Source organism: Centrocercus urophasianus, unplaced genomic scaffold (genome assembly GCF_019232065.1).
Source record: "Centrocercus urophasianus isolate 14NV4802_14NV808 unplaced genomic scaffold, USGS_Curo_1.0 seq_550, whole genome shotgun sequence".
NCBI lineage: Eukaryota > Metazoa > Chordata > Aves > Galliformes > Phasianidae > Centrocercus > Centrocercus urophasianus.
In genome coordinates this window covers 16,114-40,736 of record NW_024885145.1, presented here as the reverse complement: position 1 = coordinate 40,736, position 24,623 = coordinate 16,114, and the positions used below count along the sequence as shown (strand labels likewise).

General features: G+C 60.9%; 1 protein-coding gene across 3 annotated transcripts in view; it reads right to left on the bottom strand.

Moving 5' to 3' along the window:
* LOC122169601 (microtubule-actin cross-linking factor 1-like) overlaps positions 1-24,623 on the bottom strand; it is a 68,558-nt gene that overhangs the window by 30,143 nt on the left and 13,792 nt on the right. For all 3 annotated transcript variants that reach the window (XM_042835887.1, XM_042835890.1, XM_042835888.1), the window contains exons 2-23: positions 17,320-17,381; positions 16,179-16,268; positions 14,258-14,335; positions 13,231-13,323; positions 7,681-7,847; positions 7,305-7,417; positions 7,114-7,220; positions 6,836-6,955; positions 6,656-6,751; positions 6,280-6,407; positions 6,098-6,191; positions 5,260-5,414; positions 4,863-5,139; positions 4,412-4,540; positions 4,111-4,188; positions 3,770-3,931; positions 3,086-3,190; positions 2,778-2,873; positions 2,304-2,429; positions 1,065-1,217; positions 438-592; positions 194-320 (exon numbers count right to left, since the gene is read on the bottom strand). In XM_042835887.1, the coding sequence (XP_042691821.1) occupies positions 194-320; positions 438-592; positions 1,065-1,217; positions 2,304-2,429; positions 2,778-2,873; positions 3,086-3,190; positions 3,770-3,931; positions 4,111-4,188; positions 4,412-4,540; positions 4,863-5,139; positions 5,260-5,414; positions 6,098-6,191; positions 6,280-6,407; positions 6,656-6,751; positions 6,836-6,955; positions 7,114-7,220; positions 7,305-7,417; positions 7,681-7,847; positions 13,231-13,323; positions 14,258-14,335; positions 16,179-16,268; positions 17,320-17,381 (2,711 nt within the window). The remainder of the gene's footprint in view (positions 1-193; positions 321-437; positions 593-1,064; positions 1,218-2,303; positions 2,430-2,777; positions 2,874-3,085; positions 3,191-3,769; positions 3,932-4,110; positions 4,189-4,411; positions 4,541-4,862; positions 5,140-5,259; positions 5,415-6,097; positions 6,192-6,279; positions 6,408-6,655; positions 6,752-6,835; positions 6,956-7,113; positions 7,221-7,304; positions 7,418-7,680; positions 7,848-13,230; positions 13,324-14,257; positions 14,336-16,178; positions 16,269-17,319; positions 17,382-24,623) is intronic.

Sequence of the window (24,623 nt, the reverse complement as noted above, 5' to 3'; positions counted from 1 at the left end):
ACAGTGCAAACTGTGGACGTTCTTTTTAATGGGAAAACGTGCAGCCATTCTGTGCTGAGCCCCCGAGCTCAGGTTCTGCCATTGCCCCACATCACTGCGGGTCCCGGCAGCCCCCGCTCTTCACCTTCACACTCCCTTCTCCCCACCACCGTGTGAGTGTGCAGCAGCGCAGGCACAGAAGTTTCTGCCACACCTTTTCCATGCTGAAGCTCTGCACCAAGGCAATGTCCTTCCGAAGGTAGTTCCAGGAGATGAGGCTCTTTGTGTTCATGTGGAGCTGGTGCCAGAGAGCCATCACTTTCTGGTACAGCTGTTCCACCCTGTGATGGGAATGAGCAGGTCCGTCAGCCCCAGCCCTCCCAGCACGTCAGCCCTATCCCCACTCATTGCACAAGAGGTCCCTGCACCCCTGGGCCGTACCCCCAGCAGCAAGTTACCTGTTGGCCATCTCGATGGCCTCTTTGTTGGGAGGGGGGATCAGGAAGCACACGGAGGGCACCATGGCCTCGTTTCCTGTGGGGCTGATCACCTTCCACTTCGTTCTCTGCGAGTTGTCCTCCAGCACGCACTCGTCGTTCCGGCAGATGGTGATCTGCAGTGGCACCAACAACAAACACGCAGCCCATCAGCAGGGCTGCACCCACCCACAGCTCACAGCCCTGCTGTAGGGAAAGCAGCTTCCCCATCAACCCCTGCAGCTGATCAAGCAAAAGCACGGGACGCTGCCAAGTGGAGCAGCATGTTCATGTCTGGAGAGGAAGGGGCCAGGAAGCAGAGCTGGCTGCCACACACGTGCTGGTTTGGCTGAGGCTGATGAAGCCCATCCTCCCTGGGGAAAAGGACTTCAACTCCTTCCCAGAATAAATCTGAGATGTGCAAGTCTCCTCCAGGAAGAACAGCCGGCTCCTTCCCTCCTCCTCTCTTCCCACTGCGTCCCTAATTTTCATTGACAGACACCACAAAACTAGCTCTAAAACCTCACAGGCACTTCTCCCCTGCCACGCTGTGCCCTCCCACTCAAAGCCGGGCTCCAACCCACAACGCCTTCCCGTCCCAGCCCTCACCTCGATCTGCCGATAGTCACACACAGCCTTGATGGGGATGGTGCTCTTCACCAGGTGCTCCGGGTTCCTGGGCCGCAGCTGAACGATGCTCTTGGACCGTCCCACCAGGCTGGCGACGGAGCTCTTCGACTGGATGAGCTGCTCCTTCTCATCCTGGCAGGGAGAAGGACAAAGCACGGTTTACTCAGTGAGCAGAAGGAGGAATAGGAAGAGGCGGAGGAGGAGGAAGAGGAGAGGTTTCTTAAGACACCACAGCACCCCCACCCCAAGGCTGCCCTTCCAGAGCTCTGCTGGGACTGCAGGGGCTGGACAAGCATTGGGACATCAGAGCTACTGCCTGCCCAGCGTGGGGAAAAGGGACTGGGAGAAATGGATAAAAGGAAAGATGGAAGGGAGAAGCCTTCAGACCAGGGGTGGGACCTCTCCACTACTCCTGCTGCCCCCATGCACACCTCTGGCTCAGGCTCCTGGGACAAGAGAGCACTTTCAAAAGGGAAAAAAGAGAACACAGTGTACACCAAAATTAAAGTCCCAGGAGGTTTTACGTGGCAGAGAGCAGGACAAGCCCCAGCCCAAAGCCAGGGGTGCTTGGTTGCCTGGAAGAGACACCACGGAAGCATGCTCCCTCTTCTAAAGCGAAGAATGGAGGTGTGTTTGTATCAATGGCAGGGGTACAACAGCTGATCTACATCTCAGGAGATGAACAGCAGGGGTGACCACACAGCTCTCTGGATGCGGGCAGAAATCTGTCGGTGGGAGGAACTGCTGGACCCGACTCCCTGCACGATGGGGTGACCCAGGGGTTGGTGGCAAAGCTCCCATGGACAGGACAGGGACGCGTGCGGCTCATGGGCGGCCCGGGGGAGCGGTTACAGCTAGCATGGCCACAAAGGCTGAAGAGGATCCCAGAACAATGCTGTCCCTCATGCTTTGTACTCTCAAGGTTGGTTAGTTGCTATGCACAGTGAGGGATAATTTAATGGTAAAAGGTAAAAAAAAAAAAGAAAAAAAGAAGAAATGATTAAGTAAACTACCTGTGCCTGTCCCCGGGAGCATGATTGGAAGAAATACAGCTTTAACTCATTAGGTAAGAAAGAGCGACAAAGAAGCTGCCAGCCTCCACACACACAGATTGAGCCCTTCTGCCCTTCCATCAAGGCTGAGGGAAACCCGCAGCCCAAACCCTCCCTGCCCACGTCTCCACACCCCACGCGGGTGGCAGGGACTCCCAGAACCCACCATGGAGTCCTGCAGCAGGTCCTCCAGCCGCGTCAGGCTCGTGCTGTGGTCACAGGAATACTTCCTTCTGATGGAGTCCTGCAGGTTGCGCAGGTACGTCTCCGACTCACGGGCATCGCTGAAGAACTGCAAAGCCAGAAGTGTCACAGAAACCTGCACAGCTCAACGCAGCCATCGGCAGCACAGCACTGCAGGGCAGCACCCCAGATCCCCCCAGCAGCTGCCTGGTCCTGTGAGATATTCCCAAAGAGCTGCTAGAAAGAGGCAGGCAGTTCAGAAGCAGCGCCCTGATGAGCAGCGCAAGCTGCCGCTCCCCTCTGCCAGAAAGGGAAAGCAGCCCATGAACCTCACGCACTGGGATGCAGCCAATGGAGCTCGTGCCCTGGGATGCAGGGATGCTCTGCAACCCACACATGCAGCAGGGTTTGCCCTCCCACTCAGCCCCAGCGATTTGGGGCTCCCTGTCCCACGTACCTGGAAATAGGCAGCGTTCTCCTTCACGTGCTGCTCCACGCACAGGCAGAGCTGCTTGATCCACTGCCACTGGCTCTGCACAGCAGCGCTGTAGGCCTGGGGAACACACAGCAAACAGCAGTGAGCGCTCACCAGCCAGGAGGGTCACAGGAAGGACACAGCCACAGCCGGTGAGATGCACATAAATGGGCAACGCTCTGCCTGCTGTCGGTCTGTTTGGACGCAGACGAAGCACAGGAAAGCAGAGCAGGAAGAGGCACACAGGGGCTGCTGCAGGCACAGATTTGCTGCCCCCAGCACCCGCTCACCTCCACGGTTTGCTTGGCGGGGTGGTTCTCCAGGGCCAGCAGCTCAGCGGTGTCTTGGAGGGAGCGGAAGATGTCCTGCTTCTCCTCCAGCTCCATCGTCAGCTCCTGCACGAAGGACACGAGCACAGTTCAAATCTCAGCTATCAGCAGCAGCCTGCACTCACAGCACGCGTCCAGCTAATGGAACAAGCAGTATCAGAGCACTGCCGTAAACAGCAGCAGATCTCAGGTGCAGATAGGAAACCAGCAAGGCTTGTCTGAGCACCATCAGGCTGCCCTGTGCACCACACACACAGGGCAGACCAAACACCGGAGCTGGAAGCCTGCCCAGGGACCTCCTCAGTTTCAAACATTACAATTGTGGGAAGACAGCAATTTATTTATACTGCTTTAAAGAGGAATCAACTTTCCTCTTTAGCCCAGACTTCTTCTTTTTTGTCTGTGTAAGGATGTCTTTAGTTTCAAGCACTGCTAAAAAACATCTTTTGATGCCTTTTCCATTGACACTGAATTGAGCAGACTTTTTTTGTGCCTTCAGCCCCGGGGAGAGCTGCACTCATGAGCGACAAGCTCTGACTCAGGAAGCATGCAACACGTGCCGAGCATCCCTGGGACTTCTGCATGGAGCTCGGGGGCAGCGTGGTGCAACCAGGAGCTCCCAGCCCAGCGCAGCCAGTCACTCACCGAGAAGTAGTTTCTCTTAGCTGCGATGTTCGGGTTGTTGTCACTCCAGTCATAGGCCAGTTCCTCCTCCTCCTTCTCATTCAGCCATATCAGCTCGGCGGTGGCCCGAGACACAAAGCCGTGCAAGCTCTGCAGGTGCCTCAGTCGGAAGCTCGAGGTTTCCTGGACACAACGAAGCGACCCATCCCTGCGTGAGCTCAGAGAGCCAGGGCTGAGCCTCGAGAGATGCTGCTCCCTCCCGCCCTCGCAGCAGAACTGGATGCTCGACCCGTGTGCCCAGGACACAGCAGGCGCTCCCTGCAGCATCAGGCATTGCTCGAGATGCAGACAGACCCACTCACCATCAGCTTGCAGTACTGTGTCTCCAGCTTGCTGAGCGTCTCTGTGTAACTAGCGCGGAAATTCTGAGACATCTTACCCTGGGGGATGAAAGCACTCCTGTTACCTGATGTAGGACATCTTTCAAAACCCCATCTCCAAACCCAGAGAGGATGGGGGCAGAGAGGATGCTCAGGGCAGCAGCAGCCCAGCTGCTCAGAAGCTCTGTCCTTAAAAACCCATCTGCCCCATCCACCTCTACCCACAGGAGGGGACATCCTGACTTCGTCACCCTCCCATGCACGCAGTCCAGTGCTGCCATACCTCATACAGCCGTGCCTCCTTGACGTTGGAGCCCAGCTCCTCCACGCTGCTGTGGATGTGCCGCTGTGTCTCCAGCTGGGTTTCCACGCTGGGCAGGTCGCTGCCCCACTCTGCCCGCTCCAACCTCATCTGCAACAGGCCAAGAGTGCAGGTCAGCCCTCCTGGGCTGGGGACTCACCTCAGAGAGCCAAGGGAACCTCCTGGGTAATGAAGGAGGTGACGGATGGCACAGCAGCCCTGGTAGGGGCCCCAAGCCCACGGGACTGACTGGTCACTGCAGATTTGCATGCAGCTTTGAAAGCATCCTCCAATACGCAGTGAAGATTGGGATCACATGAGAGAAACAAGACAAAAGCTCTCCAGAAACTCTGAGCCGTCAGAACAACCACAATCTCCAGGCAAAACCACACGTCCTCCCTCATCAGTGCGCAGGAAGGCAGTCAGCGCTCACCTGCATCTCCTCCACCCAGGCCAGCAGCTCATACACGAAGCGCAGGCTGCCTTCGTCCTCAGAGGAGGAGATGGCCACCAGCTCCGTCCTGGTCATGGGCTTCCTGAACCAGGAGGCAGATGAGGTGTGCAGCCCTTTGGTCAGGGATTCGCCCTTCAGCTGCGTGGTGCTCAGGGTGGGTGCGGGCGCCAGCTCCAGCGTGGAGAAGTGGCCCTTTCTGTACAGGTTGGTGCACTCGAGCCTCAGCGTCACCAGCTCGTCCTGCAGCCGCATGATCCTGGCGGAGAAACGGAGCGGTGAGCAGATGAGGCCGATGCTGCGCTGCCTGCTGGCACGCATGAGGAGCAGGGACGACACGCAGCACCGCTGGAGCCACCTCAAGCACAGCCCCGCTCACCTGAACGCCAGCTCCTCCAGCTGGTAGTAATTCTCGTCCCGCAGGATCTGCACGTCCACCTGCAGCTGGCGGAGCAGCCCCTCGCACTCCTGCAGGTACACCACGACGTCGGCCTCGTACTGCACCGGCTGGCCGGCCTCCAGGTGGGCAGCATCCTGCATGCAGATGGGTGAGGATCAGTGAGGCTGAGGGCTGCTCCCCCAGCCCTGACGTGTGGGCAGAGAGAACAGAAACCCAGCACTGACTCCAGCACCAAAAGGACCTCTTCACCCTATGCTCAGTTATGGTTCTGTCTGTTAGAACTCACACCTCGCTCGGCACGTTGCTTTTAAAAAAACTCCTGCAAACTTCAGACAGAGCCAAAGCTGGCAGACGCCCCATGCAGTGACAGCCCCTCACATGGCACCTCACTTCTTGGTTGGATTTAACCAGCCAGCTTCCAGACCCCGCAGCTCTGTGCACCTCCATCTTCCAGAACAACACACTTCCTCTACAGAAATCTACTCCATAGTTAGTAGGTAGCGACAGTCTGAAGCTGAGTCTTTTCTATCTCTCTTCCAGACAAACACAGCAGATTTTTGTGGTTTTTTAAGCCTCGTGATGTCACAAGCTTTCCCAGAACAGCAGCCGCCTCCCAAGCCAGCAGCCCTGCAGGGTCCATCCCCAGCTCAGCTGTACCCACCACCATCCCCACAGCCCTACTTGGATGGGCTCCACATCCTACAGAAAGGAAAGTTGTCCGGGGGAACTCACCACCCCACAGTAAGCGAGAGTGACAGAGATGGGCATGAAAGAAGAGTCAGAAGAAGAGGAAATAACAATGTCAGCCCCCACTCACAGCTTGCAGTGTGTTCTTTGCAAGTGTGAGTTTTTCTTCACAGCTCAGAGCGCCGTTCTGGATTTTGTTGGCGATTTGTAGCAGCAGTTCCAGCCTGAGGAATGGATGGGAGAAAATGAGAAAGGCGCTGGGTCACGCTTTGGGCACAGGGGTGTCCCTGCAGGGCACAGAGGGGCACCAACCTTTCCACCGCCGGCCGCAGGAGCTTCTCACGCTCCAGCATCTCGATGATCAGCTTGCCCCACTCCTCCTCCACGTCGTTGGGGTGGTACCCCTGCGGCAATTTGATGCGTCCAAACTCAATCCACACCTGCAGAAAACACCGACAGAATGGCAACCCACACCTCCCCGAGCTGGCCAAACTGCGGCAAGGCAGGCGGGGCTGTGAGGCAATGTCTGTCTCCGCTCCCGAGAGCTCTTTGCTAAATTATTTGCCCCGAGGGTTGTTTCCACTTCTCTGTTCCAAAATAAATCTGGGGTGAGCACACCATAGTCTCGCTAAAAGCACAGCACTCCCACCTGCAAGCCTCTGCACGGCTTACCTCTCACAAACCTTACCTCTAACAGCTTGTAGAGCTCCTCTATCCTTCCCTTCTCCTGCTCTCTTGCTGGGATTTCAGTTTCTTTGAAGTGTATGTATTGGTTATAAAGTGCCTGTGATGAGAAAGGCTGCATCAGAAACCACCGTGGGGAACAGCACCACGCAGCACTGTGTGCAAGGACCACTCCAGGACCCACCTTCAGCTCTACGGGGTTCTGGGGGAAGGATTTATCTGACATGAGTATCGTGTGCTGCTTGATCCAGGAGATGAGGGACTCCAAGCGGGTCTGGTACTCCAGCCACCTCGAGTCCACCTCCTGCGGGGGAGAACACGCTGCAGTCAGCACTGCCACATCCCCGCATCCCTCTGGACCTGGGGAAGCTCCTTCCTCCCGCAAGCTGCCCCCAGCCTGTAAGGGCTGAAGGAAGACCTCCGGGCCCCTCCCGAGTCTGGGTGCTGAGCCGCATCGCTTACGATGGCACTGATCCCTTCTCCTCCCTCAGGGACTTTGGGAAAGGCATCGTAGATTGAAGACACGTAAGTTATCACCGACTTCTCGTCCGGAGATGGAACGTCCACGTCTGCAGAGGGGGAGCAGAAGCTGTGAGGGATCGGAGGAGACACCGCGCTCAGCTCTGCCCCGCGCTGCCCTCAGCAGCTCTCACCTTCAGCATCCAGCAGCCGCGTCACCCCCAGCCGCTCCGCGATCTCGAAGGCCTGCTCCAAGTTCTCCCGGTTACTCTGGATCTGCACCCGCTCCATGTCCACCAGATCCGGCCTGCGAGGCATGTGTCAGAGCCCTGACGCCGGGGCACAGCATCCCAGCCTCGTTAAACCTCCCCCCACCCGCAGCCTGACGCCTCCATCGCTTTTTCTGAGCATCGGCTCGGCTCCTTGGCACAGATGGTTCCAAGGGAAAAGAGACCCTGAAAACCTCACCCACATCCCGAGCAACTGCATCCCACCACCAAACACAGAGGTGGGCAAGGACCCCCGGGAAGCCCCCAGCCTTCCTTCCACCCACCAACAATTCTCACCCACCTGTATCTGTGGATGAGCGCATTGAACATCTTCCCATCGCTCCAACACGAAGAGAAGTTGGTGCACTTCACCCCGATGTAACCCGCTGTCACTTTCTGTGTCCATAGCAGCAGTTTCTCCTTGGCTGACATGTCCCCTGACTCCCCACTGATGTAGATGTCAGAGATCTGCAAGCAGGAGCAGACCAGGGGGTGACGCAGGGAAGGCTCCACCAGGACGCTCAGCTCCTGCAGCAGGGCTGGCAGCCCCCAGCAGAGCAGGAGGAATCTCCTGGCGGCTGCGAGGGAGGGGGGATGCTCAGATGGTGAGCTCAGGGACACTGCTGCGTGCGGCGTGGTTTGGGCAGAGCACAGCTCCAGGTGCAGTGCCACCGAGCTCAGCAGTGCCACTCCGCGGGGCAGAGCAGTGCCCAGAGGTGCTGCTCAGTGACAATCGGAGCAGAGGTGGCCCATGCCATCACAGCCAGCACAGCTCGGAGCAGGGCCACCAGCTGGCAGGATGGGACTGCCACATCCCAGCTCCCCCTCACCATGCCCAGTGCAGGTGGCAGTGCCACCACAGCCCTGCAGCAGGGACCGACCGCCACCAACGCCTTTCCATAAGAGCACAGCACCGGCTGTGGATCCCAGGTTTGCATGTGACAACACGCACGTGTCTCCATGCCAGACTATTTCTGATTGACACGGCTTGCTCCCCACCCATCCTCCCAGTTCCCCAATTAGCACAATTACCTCGCCTTAATGACGGGGCAGACAAAGAGGAGGGTGTGAACTGTGCATACTTTCTGGGAGCTGGCAGAACACAACCCAGCCTCTTCCCGAGCTGTTCCTCCTCCCAGCAATGCTGGGATCATCAGCACCAACCCCACCTGCTGCCCCTCCAAGTCCAGTTTGTCCCCAGAGCGCCCCATCACCGCATCCCCCAAGCCCTGGGCAGGAGGGATAGCAGGGCTCCCCCCCCCATGCCATTGGTATGCTGCAGCTCACCTCCCTCCAGCCTGATCCGCTGTCATGCACAGAACCGCTCTTTGTGCAGCCAGCGCCGCCGTTAACCCTTCCAGACCCAAAGGCTGTGGGGCCGAGGATGGTGATGCACCGGGTGGCTGCACAGCTCCCAGCATCGAAGGAACCCTCAGAAGCCCATGGAGCCCCCATGCAGGGGGCTGGCCTGCCACACTGCCCGGCAGGGACACTCCTTGCTGCAGCCAGCCCCAATAGTGCCTTCCTTTCCACCATCCCCACCTGCTGCGTCTCCCCACAAGCGCATCTGTGCAGCAGACCCTCCTGGGGGTGCCTGGAGAGGCGCAGGGTGCGGCACCGGCTCCACCCTCCTTTCTTCCTACATCAGTGTCAGGACTGAGATTTAGGAAGGCAAGAGGCAGCTGGTAACACCAGGCAGCTCCTCATGGGCCTTTCCTGCATCAGCCTCCACCAAGCAACTGGTGGCCATCGCAGTGGCACCGGCCCTAACACAGCACAGGCACGGGGCAAGCAGCCCAGCCTTCCCAGCACTGCTCACCCCATGGCTGTGAGCAGCTTGGTCAAACCCTAGCACGAATTCACTCTGTGAGCCACCTGCAACAGCAACAGCTCCAAAGCCAAGCACAGCATCACCTCCTCCTCGTGGAGACCTTTCTCAGAACGGGCAAATAGCCCACGCTCTCTCCCAGCAATGCTCTGCCATCTGTCACCTCTAACTGCCCCTTGGGTCAGCCCCAGACCCTGTACTGACTAGCAGGGCTGCCCCAGCACGCCATCCCTGAGCACAGGGGTGGCCCCAAGTGGGTGAAATGCCCACGGAGCTCACCCTGCACTCAGCCCCACGGGCTGCCGCTTCCCTTCATCAGAGCACGGCACAAGAACAAATCCAGGGGACACATTTTGAGCCCCCCGACCACCCCCTGGCACACAACGCCATGGCAAATGCAATCACATCCAGAGCCCACACACCCGTGGTCCCAAACCCACCAACCTCGCTGAGAGCTGCTCCCCACCATCATGGGGTGCTCCTCACACGTGCCCACTTTCCTCTCCTGGGCTCCACATGAACAAGACCCCGCGGAGATGCTCAAGGGGAAGAGGCTCCGCATCTCTGCCTGCCGCCTCCCACCCCATCTCAGGCTGTGCCTCGCAGCACACAGCTCAGCACCACACACAGTGCTGACCATTCCCAGCAGCCACAATCACCGGGGTTCTGCTGGACCGGGTTCCCCCCCCCACTCCAAACACGGGATGACGGCACACGCAGACACTGACCGTTCCTCCGGCCGGCCCGGAGCCGCCCAGCAGAGCCCGGCGCTGCGCGCTGCGCACACCTTCGGCAGGAGGAGCCGCAGTCCCGCCAGCTCCGGAGCTCCCGGCCCGCTCACTGCCGTACCCCGAGGAGCAGCGGGCGGTGCCACCAGAGGAGGACCCGCTGTGGGACACCGGCAGCCCGTGCGCGTCGCCCTGCCCGGCACCAGGTGACGGCAGCACCGGGGACTTCCCGACACCAGGATTTTCCATCTGCTCCACCATGGGGGACGGCGTAGACAGTTCCGAAACGGTGCCCGGCTCCGCAGTGGAGGTCCATGCAGCACCGGAGCTCGGCTCCCCGCTGCCCCCTCTCCCCCACATCCCCGGCGTGCCGCTGTCTGCCGGCTCCCAGCTCCGCGCCGGCTGCTCTCCGCACACAGGGCTGGCTGGGGATCCCTCGGTGCGGTGCTTCCAGAGCCCATCGGGGCCGCGTGGCAGCGGCAGCAGCACAGCCCTGGTGCTGCCCGTACCGCCGCGCTGCAGCCGGACCAGGCGGCTCACGGCCCGCTCGCAGCCCTGCTCGGCAGGGTTCTCCAGCAGGCGGGCGATGACGGTCGTGCCCTCCTCAGGGGAATCCCCCGCCGTCTGCGCTCCCCTCGGCTCCAGCACCAGGTGCGCTTTCTGCAGCTCCCCCTGGAACCTCTCCTTCACCTGCACGATGCGCCCGGGGTCCCCCCCTGAGTTCCGGCTCCCGTCGGGCTCCTCGTGCCGCGGTGCCGCCTCCAACTTCGGATCCTCATCCACCCCGGGCACCGCCGCGGCCGGCAGCTCCTGCTGCGGGGCCGCCGCCGGCACCGCTCTCTTCTTCCCCCTCCTCCTCCGTTTGAAGCGAACCCTTTTTTTGGGGGGCAGCGGAGCCGGCCCGGCAGCTTTTTCTTTCGGCTCTTTAACGCAGCCCAGAGAATTCCCCATCTCCTCGGCGCCGAAAGCGCCGGGAACGCCGCCACCACTGCCGCCGCCGCTCTGCTCTCCGGCTCCCAAAGAAATCCCAGTGTCAGCTTCATGGGCTCAGCGCACGTTTCGCACCGCGCAGCGCCGCGGGCGGCCCCCGGCATCCCCGCACGCCCGCCTGCTGCCGCCAGCCATCTTACAGCCCGAGCTGCAGCGAGACACATTCAAAGCATCTCACTGCAGTTCAGAAATCACTTGACCTAAAAGCAGACGGAGAGCGGATTGGCTGCGGCTTTCTCTCTCCAAATATGAGGTAATTGGAGCACTGCCCTCAGCCAACACAAACAGAGAGCAGGAACCAGACGGAGAGCAGCGAAAGGGGAGGGGAGGTTGGGAGGGGTAGGGAGGGAAAGAAAAGCCACAAGAAAATGGGAAGGTTGGGAAAGGTACATAAAGGAAGGGGTGGGAAGGAGATGGGAAAAAAGCAGGGAGGAGTCAGAGCCGCTCTGCACGCACACGGATGGAGATAGGCACGGGGATGCAGAATGCTGCTGGCTCCCACGGGGCGCTCCGGGAAGGCTGCTCTCACCGTGCCCCCCGGCACTGAGATCCCCATAGCCCCAATAGCCCACATCACGTGCACACCGCCGCCCAGAGGGACAGCGCTGGGGCAGCCCCACAGACACAGCAGCCTTTGGAATCAGCAGGGGACGACAGCAGCCCCCGCCCCAGAGAGCGCTGCAGACCCTGCTGGGCTCAGCCCCACGTCCTGCAGCGGGCACTGCTCTGCTGCAAGGAGCACACGACACCCACAGCACAGAGGACCACGTGCCAGCAGCAGGGATGAGACAGCAAATAAGCAGAAGATAAAGATGGAGGGACAAAGCCCAACCACAGCCACCTCCCGAGTCACCCCTCTGTGACAAGGGACCCACGGACACCACCAGCCCCAGAAATGGGGCAGCACCGACCCGGATCACAGCACCCAGCGCTGCCACCATCCCACCCAGCACCGCTCTGCTCGCAGTCGGAGCCGCCGGCTGCAGCACCAGGATACGGGAGATTAAGAGGCTCACAATGGAGCTACAGCCCAGAGAAAATCCCGCTGGCGCAGGGAGGACGTGCGCAGGCTCAGGGCTGCCTGCCTGCAGTGGGGCGAGGGGAGCTTGGGCAGCTCCCAGCACCCCCCGCAGATGGGACCGGGCCTCATCAGGGCTACAGCCCCACTCGACCCCAGGGTCACCACAGCACAGCACTCCACTGGGAGCTCACACCCTATTTGAAACCCCCAAAAAGACCCTCCCTGGTAACACGGCACAGTCACGGCCACACGGCCACTCCGGCACAGGGCATGCAGGTGGCTCCAGACAAGCAGGAGCATCCAGGGGCGTCCTCGCATTGTCCTCATTCCTCACCATTGGCAGGGGTGCTGTCATCCCCTAGAAATGCCATCGGAAAGGGCACCGGGCAGCAGCCATGCCCTGGGAAAACAGCAGCCCTGGCCCCCGTCCACAGCCAGAAATGCCTTCGCCCCGAAAGCCGTCACGTTTTTGGAAGGAACCAACAGCCCCACTGTGCAGCCAAGGCAGCAGCTCCCCAGGGGCTGTACTCAGCCTCTGGAAATGAAAAGCTTCCTTAAGGGGCCTCAAACCAGCACTCGTCTCACATGGAAAATGCCATTGAGGACACGTCAGGGAACCGGGGACGGCCTTTGGGCTGCAGCCACCAGCTCACGGCTGCCACCACCTCCAGGCCTGGCTCTGCTCCTCGGGCACTGCGGGACCCCAAGGCGCCCATCCCTGAACACCAGGTTTGACCCTTCCCAGCTGAGCGCTGTCCTCAACATCCTGGCACATCAATGGGGCCACATGTCACCTCCCTAAGGGTACCAAAGCTATCTCTGCACAACCCGAGGTGATCAAAGACCCAAGAGTCTGTTTTGCATCTGTAGCAGCCAGCTGCTGTAACAGCACCGCTGCCTGGGTCAGACAGCATCGCATCCCATCCCAACCCACTCAGCCCATGTGTGCCATCCTAATGAGCCGCGCTGACAGCGTCCATCCCACCCCCACCACCCACCCCACGCTTGCTCTCCTCCAGAGGATTCATCTGAGCAAACCACTGCCAACCACCGTGGTGCCAAGCCGAGGCCACAGCACACAGCCCATCATCGACAATTTAATTACGTAAATGATGAGACAAGGGAGTCGTTATTCTCCAGCACCAGTCTCCATGGCACTGCCATGCACGTGAACCCCCGCCCGCCCGGCGCTGCGGCATCACCCCGGAACGTGTGTGCATAGCCTGAGACCAGAGTGCTGGGAGCAGCCCACACCCCACAAGGAAGGAAGGGTTCTCTGCCTACCTGGAAGTGGAGGATGATGGTCCATATGAGCCCCAGGGTGAGCTTGGGATTTCCATCTGTAATGTCATCGTTGCGAATGTTCACCAGTTTCACCTGGCAAAGAAGCAAACAGTCAGAACTCCCCACCGCCACGGGACCCAACCCCCGGCACGGCACATCCAGACGGCCAGCCCTGTGCCCCAGGTGCTGGGGCTGCGGCTCCAGGGCTTCCACAGCACTTAACTGCCCTATTGCAGTCTGTGGGAGAAGTGCCCTGTCCCCAGAGCCCCAAGCGCTGATGCATAATTTAACAGCTACAGACCACGGACCACGGTCAAAGGAGGACAGCCGAGCTCTATTAACTCCCCGGTGGGTTCAGAACCAAGCTGTGCTCATTGTCCTCCCCAACAAAGGTGGATAACCAGCAGCCACCAGGTCTGTGCCCTGGCAGGAGCAGCTCAGAGCTGCTTCCTCACGGCTGCTTTGCTCTCAGGGCTCTGCAGCAGCAATGCCAGGAGAGCACTGAGCACCAGGCATGCATCGAGCCGGATCCATGGGGGGGTGCTGCCCCCAGCAAACCCCACCACCAGGCCAGCAGCAAGAAGGAAAGAGCTGCTCTATCTGGGGGGAGAAACTGCCTGCAGCCGCCAGCAAAATGAGGGACTGGTGGAGGAAGGGGGGCTGCTCCCTGGGGCAGGGCATGTGTGCAAATTTATTCCATGCCCTCAAGCAGCAAAGAGAAAAACCTCTGCCCTGGAACAAAGTGGTGCAGTTCAGCAGTGGGTGCGTGGCTGGAGGGACAGGCAGAGCTGGGCAGCACCCAACACAGGGGGCAGCTGCTGCGACCCAGCAACGTCTGCACAACAGCAGCACCACAACTCCTCAGTTTGAAACCATTTATTCGCACCATTACAGATAGTTCTGTGCCTCTGGGATGCGCACCCAGCGTTGCTACAGCCAGGAGAGGGAGCACAAAGCCCCCAGGGCTGCTGCTGCCAGAGCTGAAACCCCACCACAACCCCCAACCCCCCCACCCGTGCAGCCTTACCTGCCGCTGCTTCAGGAAATCCAGCGCTATCTGCACGTTCTGCAGTCTGTGGAATCGCATCCGGCCCTTCTCGCGGGGCTGCAAAAAAGGTGGGGGCTGCAGGGCTGCCTGGTGGGGATGCAGCGCCCGCGCCGCACTGCACTGCACGCCCTGCATGCTGCCTGCAACCCGCCGTGCCCCGTGCACACAAAGCACTCTGTGCTCTTTCCTCATTCTGGAGCTGAATGAAGTCGTGGCCACGTGAAATCCCACTGAAAGAAGGAAAAGCCCCCACGGCACACAGAGCTGGGAAGGTCCCAAGAGATGCTCTGCCGGGGATGTGCTCTGGGCCACTCCGCACCCCAGAAAGTCCCTGCAGTGAGGCTCTAAGCTGCTCCCAGAATCGGGCACGACCAGCTCAGCCCCAGGGGTTTTGTAGCGGGGATCAACTGCTAGTCCCTAACTGACTGCCCGAGGCGAGGTGTGGGCACAGCTCCTCCCATGCAGGAGCCACAGCGCTCTGCCTGAACCCCCAGGAGCAGTGAGGTGCCCCAGCAGAGGAGTGCTGGCCAAGGATGGAGCTGCAGGGGCAGAGCCAGCACTGCAGGAGGAACAGCTCGGGGGGGGGGCTGCACCCACAGCTCTCACAGACACTGTGCAAGGAGCACAGGGCTGGGAAATCAATCTTCTTAGCCAAGGGGGGTGGGAGTCTGTCTGTACACCGCAGGCATGGTTGGGCCCCGTTAGGTTCCACTCTCATCTCATTCACATGCATGGGGCCACCCAGTGCCCGTGCGTGCCATGCAGTGTGGTTAGCAGAGAGCACTCCAGACTGAGCAGGGACCCAGGTGGGGTCCGTGGGAGCGTGCAGAGCCCATTCCAGCCCCGCGTGCAAGCAGACAGCCCAGGCAGCGCTCTGCTCCTCCCCCGCCAGCATCAGGGATGTACGGAACACCCCAGTGGCGAGGAGCAGCTCGGCGCCTGGCAGCACTGCGCTGGGCCGTCTGCTGGCACTGCGGTGCCGACTCTGGGCAGGCTCGACCTACTTCTTCATCATCATCTTCCTCCTCCTCCCGCTCCTCGCTGCTGGCACGGCACCAGGCCGGCGCTTTCACCAGGCGGAGGCTCCTCTGAGCTGGCGGCTCTATTTGCTAATGGGAACCGACGGGGGGACACACACAGGGAGACAGAATGGAAACCAAAATGCAACACCCAGCGAAAGGAAAACCCAACAGAAAGGGACGCCCCGCAGGGTCCTCACTGCCCCTCCTGGACACCGCCGGCCCCAGGGCTCGAGGAGGATGTAAGGGATGGGACACAGAGCAACCCCCTCCTGCAGCTCTGAAGCCAAAAGGAAGAGGAAGGCCGTCTGGGTCCCGGAGCTTCATTTGGCCCCACAGCAGCTCATGGGCTTCTCAGGAAAGTGATGGAGCGAGTTAAAGAACTCTGCCCGGATCCTAATTTAGGGAACGCTGCAGCAGATCCTGCTGCGCTACGCTGTTGCTCCATTACATCTCAGTAGTGTGACAGTCTGCAAAGGAGGAGGAGGACAGAGGGGGTTCTGTGATGCTTGAGATGTGAGAAGAGAGCTCTGCATGCCAGCTCTGGGGCACGGATCAGCTGAGGGGCTGGGCTGAACCGAGCACACGTCACAGGAATAACTCCTGCCAAAGCCACTGCCTTCCAGCAACTTCAATACAAAGCAGAGTCTGGGGAAGGAGGGCAGAAATCCCCCTCAGAGACAGGGCTCTGCGCAGGGCACCCACACTGACGGCCTTGGCGGTATCCGGGAAAGCAGGAGGAGGAGAGCGGGGTTGAAAGAAAAATGAACAAAATGACAACCAAGGAAACTGATGCATGTTTGGAAACAAAAGTATGGCATAAGGAATGGCTGTGAAGGCACTGGAGGAGGGGAAGGCAGGGGGTACAGCACTGCACTCACCAGCTTCACGCCCGACAGCACCTCCAGCAGCGAGACGAGGTTGTGGCCGTCCCTCAGGTCCTCATAGAGGTCATTGATGTGCTTGCGCACCTGGAGGGGAGGAAAGGGGACACTGGGAGTTTGCAAGCAGACCGCCCCCCACTGTGTGCATTTAAAATGGTTATTCCAAGAGGTTATTTCCACTACAGAAAGCAGCCTCCAGCTTCCAAAACAACCCAGCAGACGATGCTGCCTTCCTCAGATGCACCAGCAGGCCCCCATTAACCCACCCCTCCCCCAGGACATCCCATAATGCAGCACACAGAGCTGCAGCAGCAGCTGAGCCAACTGCACTGCCCAACATCTCCTACAACACCACATGGCCACACTGATGAGCAGAGAAGATTCCTCCTGTGTGCACCAGCACAACGCCCCCAAGCCTGCTCCCTCCCCCTAAACCCACCCCCTCACAAGCCCTGCCCTGCTGCATTACCCGGCCCCAGTTTTGTCCCCACAGCCCAAACCAAGTGGGCTCACTTCGCCTCCTCTGAGAGATGTAGCAGGGAGCTGAAAGGCTGACACAGATGTTTGCAGAACTGCTCGTAAAGCACCACTGTGGTGCTCCTAATACCCAAAGCTCTTTTCTTCCTTTTGCAAAAGGAGAATTAATTTAAAAATTACTTGGCAGTTACACAAGACAAGCACCTCGTGGTGCAACATTCATACCAGCACATCTGCACCTACCAGAGGGAGGCCTGGATGACACAAAACATAACCAAGAGCTGTGGGCCAGCAGCACTGTGGTGGCAGTGGGGTGCTGCATATTGGCATGCTGCATGCAATGGTGCAGCATGCAATGGTGTTTGCTGCATATTGGGGTGCTGCATGCTGCACACACCGTGAGCTCCAGCAAGGCCTGGGTACACAGGAGGTGGAAGTTGCCATCAGGGCTGCACTGCGATGTCACAGTGCCCTCCAAAGGCACCAGCACGATTCCAGTGCAACCATTTCTGCTCAGAATATGAACACGTTTTATACCTCAGCACCAATGCAAAAGTTCCCAGATTGTAAAGCAGGCTTTTATCTGCCTGTCCTGAGCTGGAACGGAAAGACAGACAGACAGACACTGAACCTGCCTGGAAACAGAACACGCAGCTCTTACCTTCATCAAGTGTTTATTGACCCATTTAGTGAAGGTTTTCTTTTGGACTCTGTCCCGTTCATCTGTGAAAAGAAAACAAAGGCAGCTCTGGGTCAGTGTTTTTCATGCACAAACTCAAATGAGGGGAAGAGACACAGAGGAGTCGCTGCTGGTGCCAGAGCTGCTGGCCAAATCCTGCTGCTGTATGGGAACAGGGGCTGCTCACCCCGGGGCCGTGGGCCGGGGCTGCGCTGGGAGCCAGAGCCCGGCTGTGCACAGGCACAGAGCAGGGCAGGGGAAGCTTATTGCCAGCTTATTCTTCCATGTATTTTTGGTTCATTGGATTGCTGGGACTTAGGGCTTATTTCCATTGCACAGCTCAGCCCCAGCCGGGCAGGGGACGCACAGCACTGCCCTCAGGGTCCCACAAGGGGTGGGCTGAGGTGCCCCAAGCCCTACATCCAGGCAGCAGGGCTCCTCCTGGGGGGGCTGGGAGCTTTGAGCCAACACCGCCCAGCAGCAGGGAGCTCTGTCCTGTTGTGCTGGGTGACAAAACCACACGAGAAACAAAGCAAAGGAGGAAAAAGGGCTCCGAATGGCGCTGTGCTGCCTGAGGGGCCACCTGGCAGCCCCCCCCCGAAGGGGTGCTCGGCATAATCTCACAGCCAGCCCCGACCAAAGGGGATTGCCCGGTTTAAGGGCGTAATCTCAGAAGAGAGACAGCACCTGGTGTGGTGTGGAGAGGGCTGTGGGACGCCGGCTGAGCGATCCGAGGCACGGCAGCGTGGTTCCCCCACCCAACCCTGGCACTGACACACGCGGCACATCGCAGGACGGCCTCCACGCCTCGCCTGCGCCCACAGCACGGCTCCAGGTGCCCCGAACGCCCCGCACACCGGGCTCAGCCTGGGCGCGATGTCCTACAACACGCAGCTGAGCCTCAGTGCCACCGCCTGGCACCGCTGCCCCCAGAAGGAAACCACACCGAGGGACCGCTCCTCTGCCCACCCCACAGCCACGGTGCCGCACCTTCCTGACCCCTCTGTTAATTTATCCAGGGGGGGTGAGGTTTGCCCCCGCTGCCAGCGCGACGCAGAGCCCACAAGCAGCGCCACGGGGCTGGGAAAGGCACTGACCCATGCAGCACATCCGGCACAGCATGCGCGCGCTCAGCCACCTCTCCTCCATGCACAGATGCTGAGCGTCCATCGCCCACGCTGGGTCCCGTGGGGCGGCCGTTCCCTCTGCTGCGGGGTCGGGTGGGAAAGGGGCTCCGGGCAGCACCTCCAGCCCCAGTGGGTGACGGTGCGGGTGGGTAACGGCTCGGCTACAGCTCCTCCCTCCGCAGCACTTCCTACACCCGCTGTCCCCAGCCTGAGGCCCGGCAGTTCCTCCTCTGGGACATCGCCCAACGCCCCACGCGCACCATCGCCGCCCCACGCTTCCTGCAGTGCTGAGCCCCACAGCGGATGGGCCGCTCCTCCGGGAACCGCAGCGCTGTGCCTCCGATGTCCCCAGGTCCCTGCAGACACCTCTGCAGACTTCAGCTCACTGCAGCTTTCCGCAACGAGGCAGCGGGGCAGACGGGGCTGTTCCTCACCCAGGAAGCGAGCAGAAGTGGCTGCAGCGCCCGGCAGCACCACGCAGCCCTGGAGCTGGGCACAGCCCGGCAGGCACTGCGCTCGTTTCTCCCCCTCTTGTTTTCCAGTTAATTGCACCGGCCGTGCGGACGGGGCCAGGACGGACAATGCCAGGACGGACAATGCCGGGCTTCTTTCCCTGCTCGCGCCTCCCCGCCAGCGCTCTTCTCCTCACCAGCGACGTCCCGGGTCTGAAGTGCTGGCGCTGGGTTCCGGCTGTGGGCTGCCGTCCTGCCCGGCATGCGGGGAGATAACGGGTGCCTCCTTTATCACCTCCTCTCTTCCTTTTCTTCTAAATATAATCCCGCTGCAGACCTTCAGGTCCCAGCCCCGGGGAAAGGCAGCAGTGTCCCTGCGCATGGCAAGGGCACGTGGGGAAGGGACACATCACCGAGTGCTGCGCAGTGAGGTTGGGGAGGGCCGGGGGCTCCCAGGTGCTCTTCCTGCGCCCATCTCGCACAGAAGCCGTGTTTTGCCCTTTTTGGCCCCGTTTCACCACCCCCAGAGGGCTGTGACTCTAACTGGGCTGCGCACACCCCATCGTCCCAGCTAATTATAATGCCCGGCTGCTGCTGGCTAACAATATTAAGGCCTCGCAAGCTTATCCCCGCTGGATAATCTTTCCCAGACTCACCCCCATGCAACCTGTTGCAGCCCCCCCCGCGCTCCCCGGTCTGTCCCTGCCCACCACTGACCCCCCGTCCCCATGGCTGCCGATGGCCGTGGCACAGCAGTGACAGCAGGGCTGCAATCGGTGACCTTGGACCATCACTCCCCGTGCAGCGAGCAGCATTGGCTGCCAGCAGAGATCCTGCTGCCATCGGGCGCCCGAAATCCTTCATCACGCGCCTGTGCCAACACCGGCCGGTGCTTCTCAGCACATTGGATGCTTCAGAGCTGCACAGACGTGCCGCGCTTCTGTGTTGCTGCGTTCCCAAAGCAGGTGAGGCTGTGAGAAGACCCAAACCCAGCGAGTCTGGGCACAGCCCCAGCACCACTGCAGAGCTGCACTCCGGGAATGGAAGAACCGCCCTGCCCCACATCTGCCCCACATCTGCCCCACATCTGCTCTCTGGTGCCCAGAAACAGAGGCATCAGATATAATGGGGTGAAGCGATACAATGGGGTGAAAAGCGTGTCCAGCAGCACAAGCTGTCCCAGCACACACAGGTGAGGGGCAGTGGGGTCCCACGTGGGCTCCCTGCAGCTCTGCTCCAGCAGCAGCTCAGCCCTGTGCTGTGGCACAGAGCACAGCTTGCAGGGACGTCTCTGAGCCGCGCACGCCATGAAAGCCGCTCTGTGCACTGCAGCACCCGGCCGGACGGGGTGAAGGAGGGTTTTGTTCCACAGACACATTTGGAAACAAACTTGAAACTGTGAAGCAACTCACTTGCACTTCAAACTCCTTCAAAACATGAAAATAAAGGGGATGCGTTTTTTTAAACGTGGTTCTTCCAAGATGGGGAACACGCAGCAAACTGCCCGGAATGCGACGGATCCGAAACGTGCTGGCTGCCAATGTGAGCGCTGACATAATCCGTCACGACAGCCGAGTTAATCGCACAGCAGCGTTGTGAAACGGGGAGAGGAGACGGCTGTGACTCAGCCCGAGAGGAACGCAGCACAGAGACCTGCAGTGCAGAACTGTCCCACAAACGATGGCACGGGACACGGGGACAGCCGGGAGCGGGGATGCAGCACAGCCGGGTTGGGCACAAAGTGGGTGCAGGATGAGCTCCGAGCTCGGGAGTGCTGGGTTGGAAGGGATCTTAAAGCCCACTGGGCCACAAGCCCTGCCGCAGGTCGGGCTGGCAACAAGATTTATATCTGCCATGGAGGTCTGGGGGACAGGAAGCGCCTGCCACAAGTGTAAGGGGGGAAAGGAGAGCAGAAGGAGGGGAGGCCCTCGTGTTTTCTCATGGCCCCGGGGAGGGCTGGAGCCGCAGAAACCAGGAGGGGTGCGGGCAGGAGGCGGCCGGGACAGCGAGGGCACCGCTCAGCCCTCGTGAGCCCTGCGAGGAGCCGCGCCGGGAGCGCAGCAGTCCCTATTTTGGGAAACTGAGGCCGGGTGAGCGAGCAGCGAGCTGCTCTGCGGCACCGCGCGCCCGCCTGACGTCAGCAGAACGCAACCACGTGCGGGGTTCGCACCGACACAAAAAGCGGCGCCGGACCCCCCGCCCCGATGCCCCCCGGGGGCACCGCGCAGCCCCCGCGGCCCCACCGCTCCTCCGGGCCCCGCCGCCCCTACCTGCCCCGCTGCGGCTCCGCCAGTACAGCACGCCGGCGATGCCCAGGACGTGGCTCAGCACGAAGGCGGCGGGCGGCAGATAGGAGCCCTCCGGCAGCGGCATCGCGCATTACAGCCCGCCCGGCGCTGCCCGCGCGGCTCCCGCCTTCCTTCCGCCTTCCTTCCGCCCCAGCACGAGCCCGGCATCGCCGGCTCTGCGGGCCGACGGAGGCAGAGCTGCAGGACGTCCTCCCGGGAACTGCACGGCACGGCACGGCGGCACGGGGCGGTGCGGAGCTCAGAACGGGGCCAGAGTCGAAGCGGAGCTCCGGGCCGACGCCAACATCTTCCCCGCGCGGTCAAACTTTGGCCCCCCCTCCTCCTTCCATGGGAGAAACGTCATCTCCCGGATTTCCATTCCCGGCCCCGCCGGACGGCCGCGGCCCGGGAGCAGCAGCTGTGAGCGCGGGGCGGGGGGTGCGGGGCTGCGCGGGGCTGCGCGGGCTGGGCGCGGAGCTGAGCGGCAGCTCGGGGCACCCGGCCGCAGGAAATCCCCCAGCGTCGGGGGACGGCGAGCCGAGCGGGGCTGAGGCTTTGTGCGTTCCTCCTCCGCCTTACAGGAAGAGCAACAAAAGCTGCGTGGCGTCTCCCTGCGCTCCCGGAGCCATTGCTCGATGCAGACGCAGCAGGGCAACAGGCGTGGAAGCGTGCATACAGCACGGCAACGCTTTCTTTTCCTGAAGCCCACGGGCTGTAGGAACGCGGGGCTTGAAGGAGGGCCACACTCACAGCAGACACCCTCACAAAGTTTCCCTTTGCACCTCCTAATGCTGAAGCCCAAGCAGGTGATGATGCCCTGTTATCCTCGCAGCTGCCGCTGGGGCACCGGGTGGGTGATGCTGCACAGTCAATGAGCGGCCCCACCCGGCACATCTCAGCCCCACAGCGCACAGCCGTTGTGCTGTGGTTTTGCTTCTCACTGGGGATGCAGAGCCCCAAATCCTGAGGTGAGTCAGAGCCGTCAGCCCAGCCCTGCTGTGACCCCAGCACACGGGTGTGAGCTGTGCCCCAACGCTCCGCAGCCCCCAGCAACCAACCCCTCCCCAGCACTTTGCTCTGTGGGCACACGGAAAGTTGTTCTGAATTCGAAGCGGGGTTTGCCCTTGTGGCGGCTTCCAAGAAGTGCTGAGATGAGAGCGGAAGCCCCGCACCCCACAGGCCGGAAAGCTGCGAAACCGCAACCCAACAGCCACCAGCCTGGAGAGCACCACCAGCAAAACGTGATGGACCCAAAAACACAGCGAGGTTTTGCAAAAGCGAGCACAGCGCGGCTCTCAAATGCCACGGAGAAATCTCAGCCACAGCCACGTTCCTGCGGCGCTGCGGGCCGGCAGGAAGAGAAGCAGGCAGGGGCTGAGCGCTGTGGCAACGTGTCTGGCGGAGCTGTGGCCCAGCCCGACTTAAAAATATTCCAGCACTGCTCCCATCTGGAGCGATCTGCTTTCTGTTAAGGCAGGGGAAACGCAGCAGGAGTAATGACTGCCCACCAGTGCTCGCGCGGCCGCCATAAATAGCAAAGGGGCAATGCACCCCACGGCAGGAGCTGCAGGAGCTGCAGGAGCTGCAGGAGCTGCTCTCCCCTTCCTGCTCGCCCTGTCCCGTGCCCCAGCACTGAGCACTTTGTGTTAGGAAAAGAGAAGTTTGGGGGTGACAGCATCACACCTGTGGCAAAACCATCACCAGATAAGGGCCTGCAGGAAGTGCTTGGTGTCAGCAGCCGTCAGATGCCCTCCCAGCAGAGGACTCCGAGCAGCCAACACCGCGGCTCAGCACTGCCCAGCAGCTGTGCTCAGAGTGGGCATCGCCGTGGGCCGAGACGTCGGGGTCACTGCAGCCCTGCAGTTCAGCACTGTGTGCTTCTTTCCGCTCAATTTAACATCATTTCCCCCTTTGCTTTTAATGCTCCTTTTAATGGCACAAGCTGTTCCTCGAAGCTATTCCTCGCTGCTGCAGGAAGCTGACAGCGGCTGTCGCTCACTCGGTCAGAGGAGCGGATGGTTGCTGAGGGCTTTGGGGTGCCTCTGTGATGCTCCAGGGGCCAGGGAGCCCCCCCAGGCTCAGCCCCACATGATAAGGCCCCGGCACAAGGCCACCCCCCAGCCATGGAAACCGCCCCACACACAAACACCAGCAGCTAATTTTAGTTCCTTGCAAGGCGGCTTCTGCAGTTCTGACTGTCGCCTCGGCCCAAAAAGGAAACGGGTGGGGGGAGTGCGCATCTCCCAGCCCACCAGGAATCCGGGGCGGGGGGGGACCGGCCCCACTCCATGCCAATGCCCCCATTCTTTGGGGTGCCCCGTGTGGCAGCTTGCAGCCCCATGGAATGACCAGAGCTCCAGCATCCCACAGCTCCTCACCAGCACTCCCATCCCAGACATCTGCAAAGCGTTGCCGAAAGGCTGAAAATAAGGCGACCCCCTCCCTCCCCCACAGCCCACCCCACTCAAGGAGAAAAACGTTTTCCAGAGGGTCCCCTTCTAGGGATGGACTTGATGCTGAGCAGAGAGGGCACAAAGCCACGGCCCAGTCTGTGCAGCCAGAGCTGAGTCACAGCTGGTGGGGGCTGTGCATCTGCTCGGGGCTGAGCCCCCCCGTGCTGTGCGCCTTCCTGGTGAGTAATGCTGCACAGCATGCAGCACTCCCGGCATCTCCTTATATGACTGAGGACGCTGCTGGCACAGCACCTCTGCATCCCGCAGCTCTCCAGCACCGCCCAAGGCCGCACCCCCAGCAATGGGACGAGAGATGCTGCGGGGACGATCCTCCACCCCTGGGTACAGCGGACCCCCGAGAGGCACCCGAAGCCACACCGCCTTCAGCCGGGGCTCACGTCCGGCAGCACGGCCCGGGCAGGCAGAGGTGGCAGCCAGGTGGCACTGTGGAAGCACTGAAGCACTCAGACCCGGGCGCTGCTGGGGCTGCAGAGGGAGCAGAGCGGGTGCAAAAACTGCGGGCACCTGGGCAGCACGCACGGGCCGGGGTCCCAACGAGCCCCTCCTGCAGCCCGCGGGTTTCTGCACCCCAGCCGGCCAAGCCCATGGAAATGCGCTCCATCTCTTGCAGCGGGTTGCACTGCATGGGGCAGCGGCTGTGGGCACCGCAGGAGCTCCTCGTGCCTGCCAGGGCACAGACGTGGGACTGCAGTGCAAGCGCAGGTTTTCCTGCTGTGCTCACTTTTCCCTTTCTGATTTTTTTTTTTTTTTTCCGCCTTTCTGGGAGTTCTGAGGGCAAATCTCGGTCATTTACGGCAGCGGCCCAGAACTGCCAGGGAGTGAAGGATTTTTGGACCGAGGAGCCGAGCCCCGCGGCCGGCTCCTGCTCAGTGCGGCAACGAGGAGCGCGCGGTGGCAGCTCCAAGCGGTGAACCGAAGGAGGAGCCGCCGTGCCCGCGCCGTGAC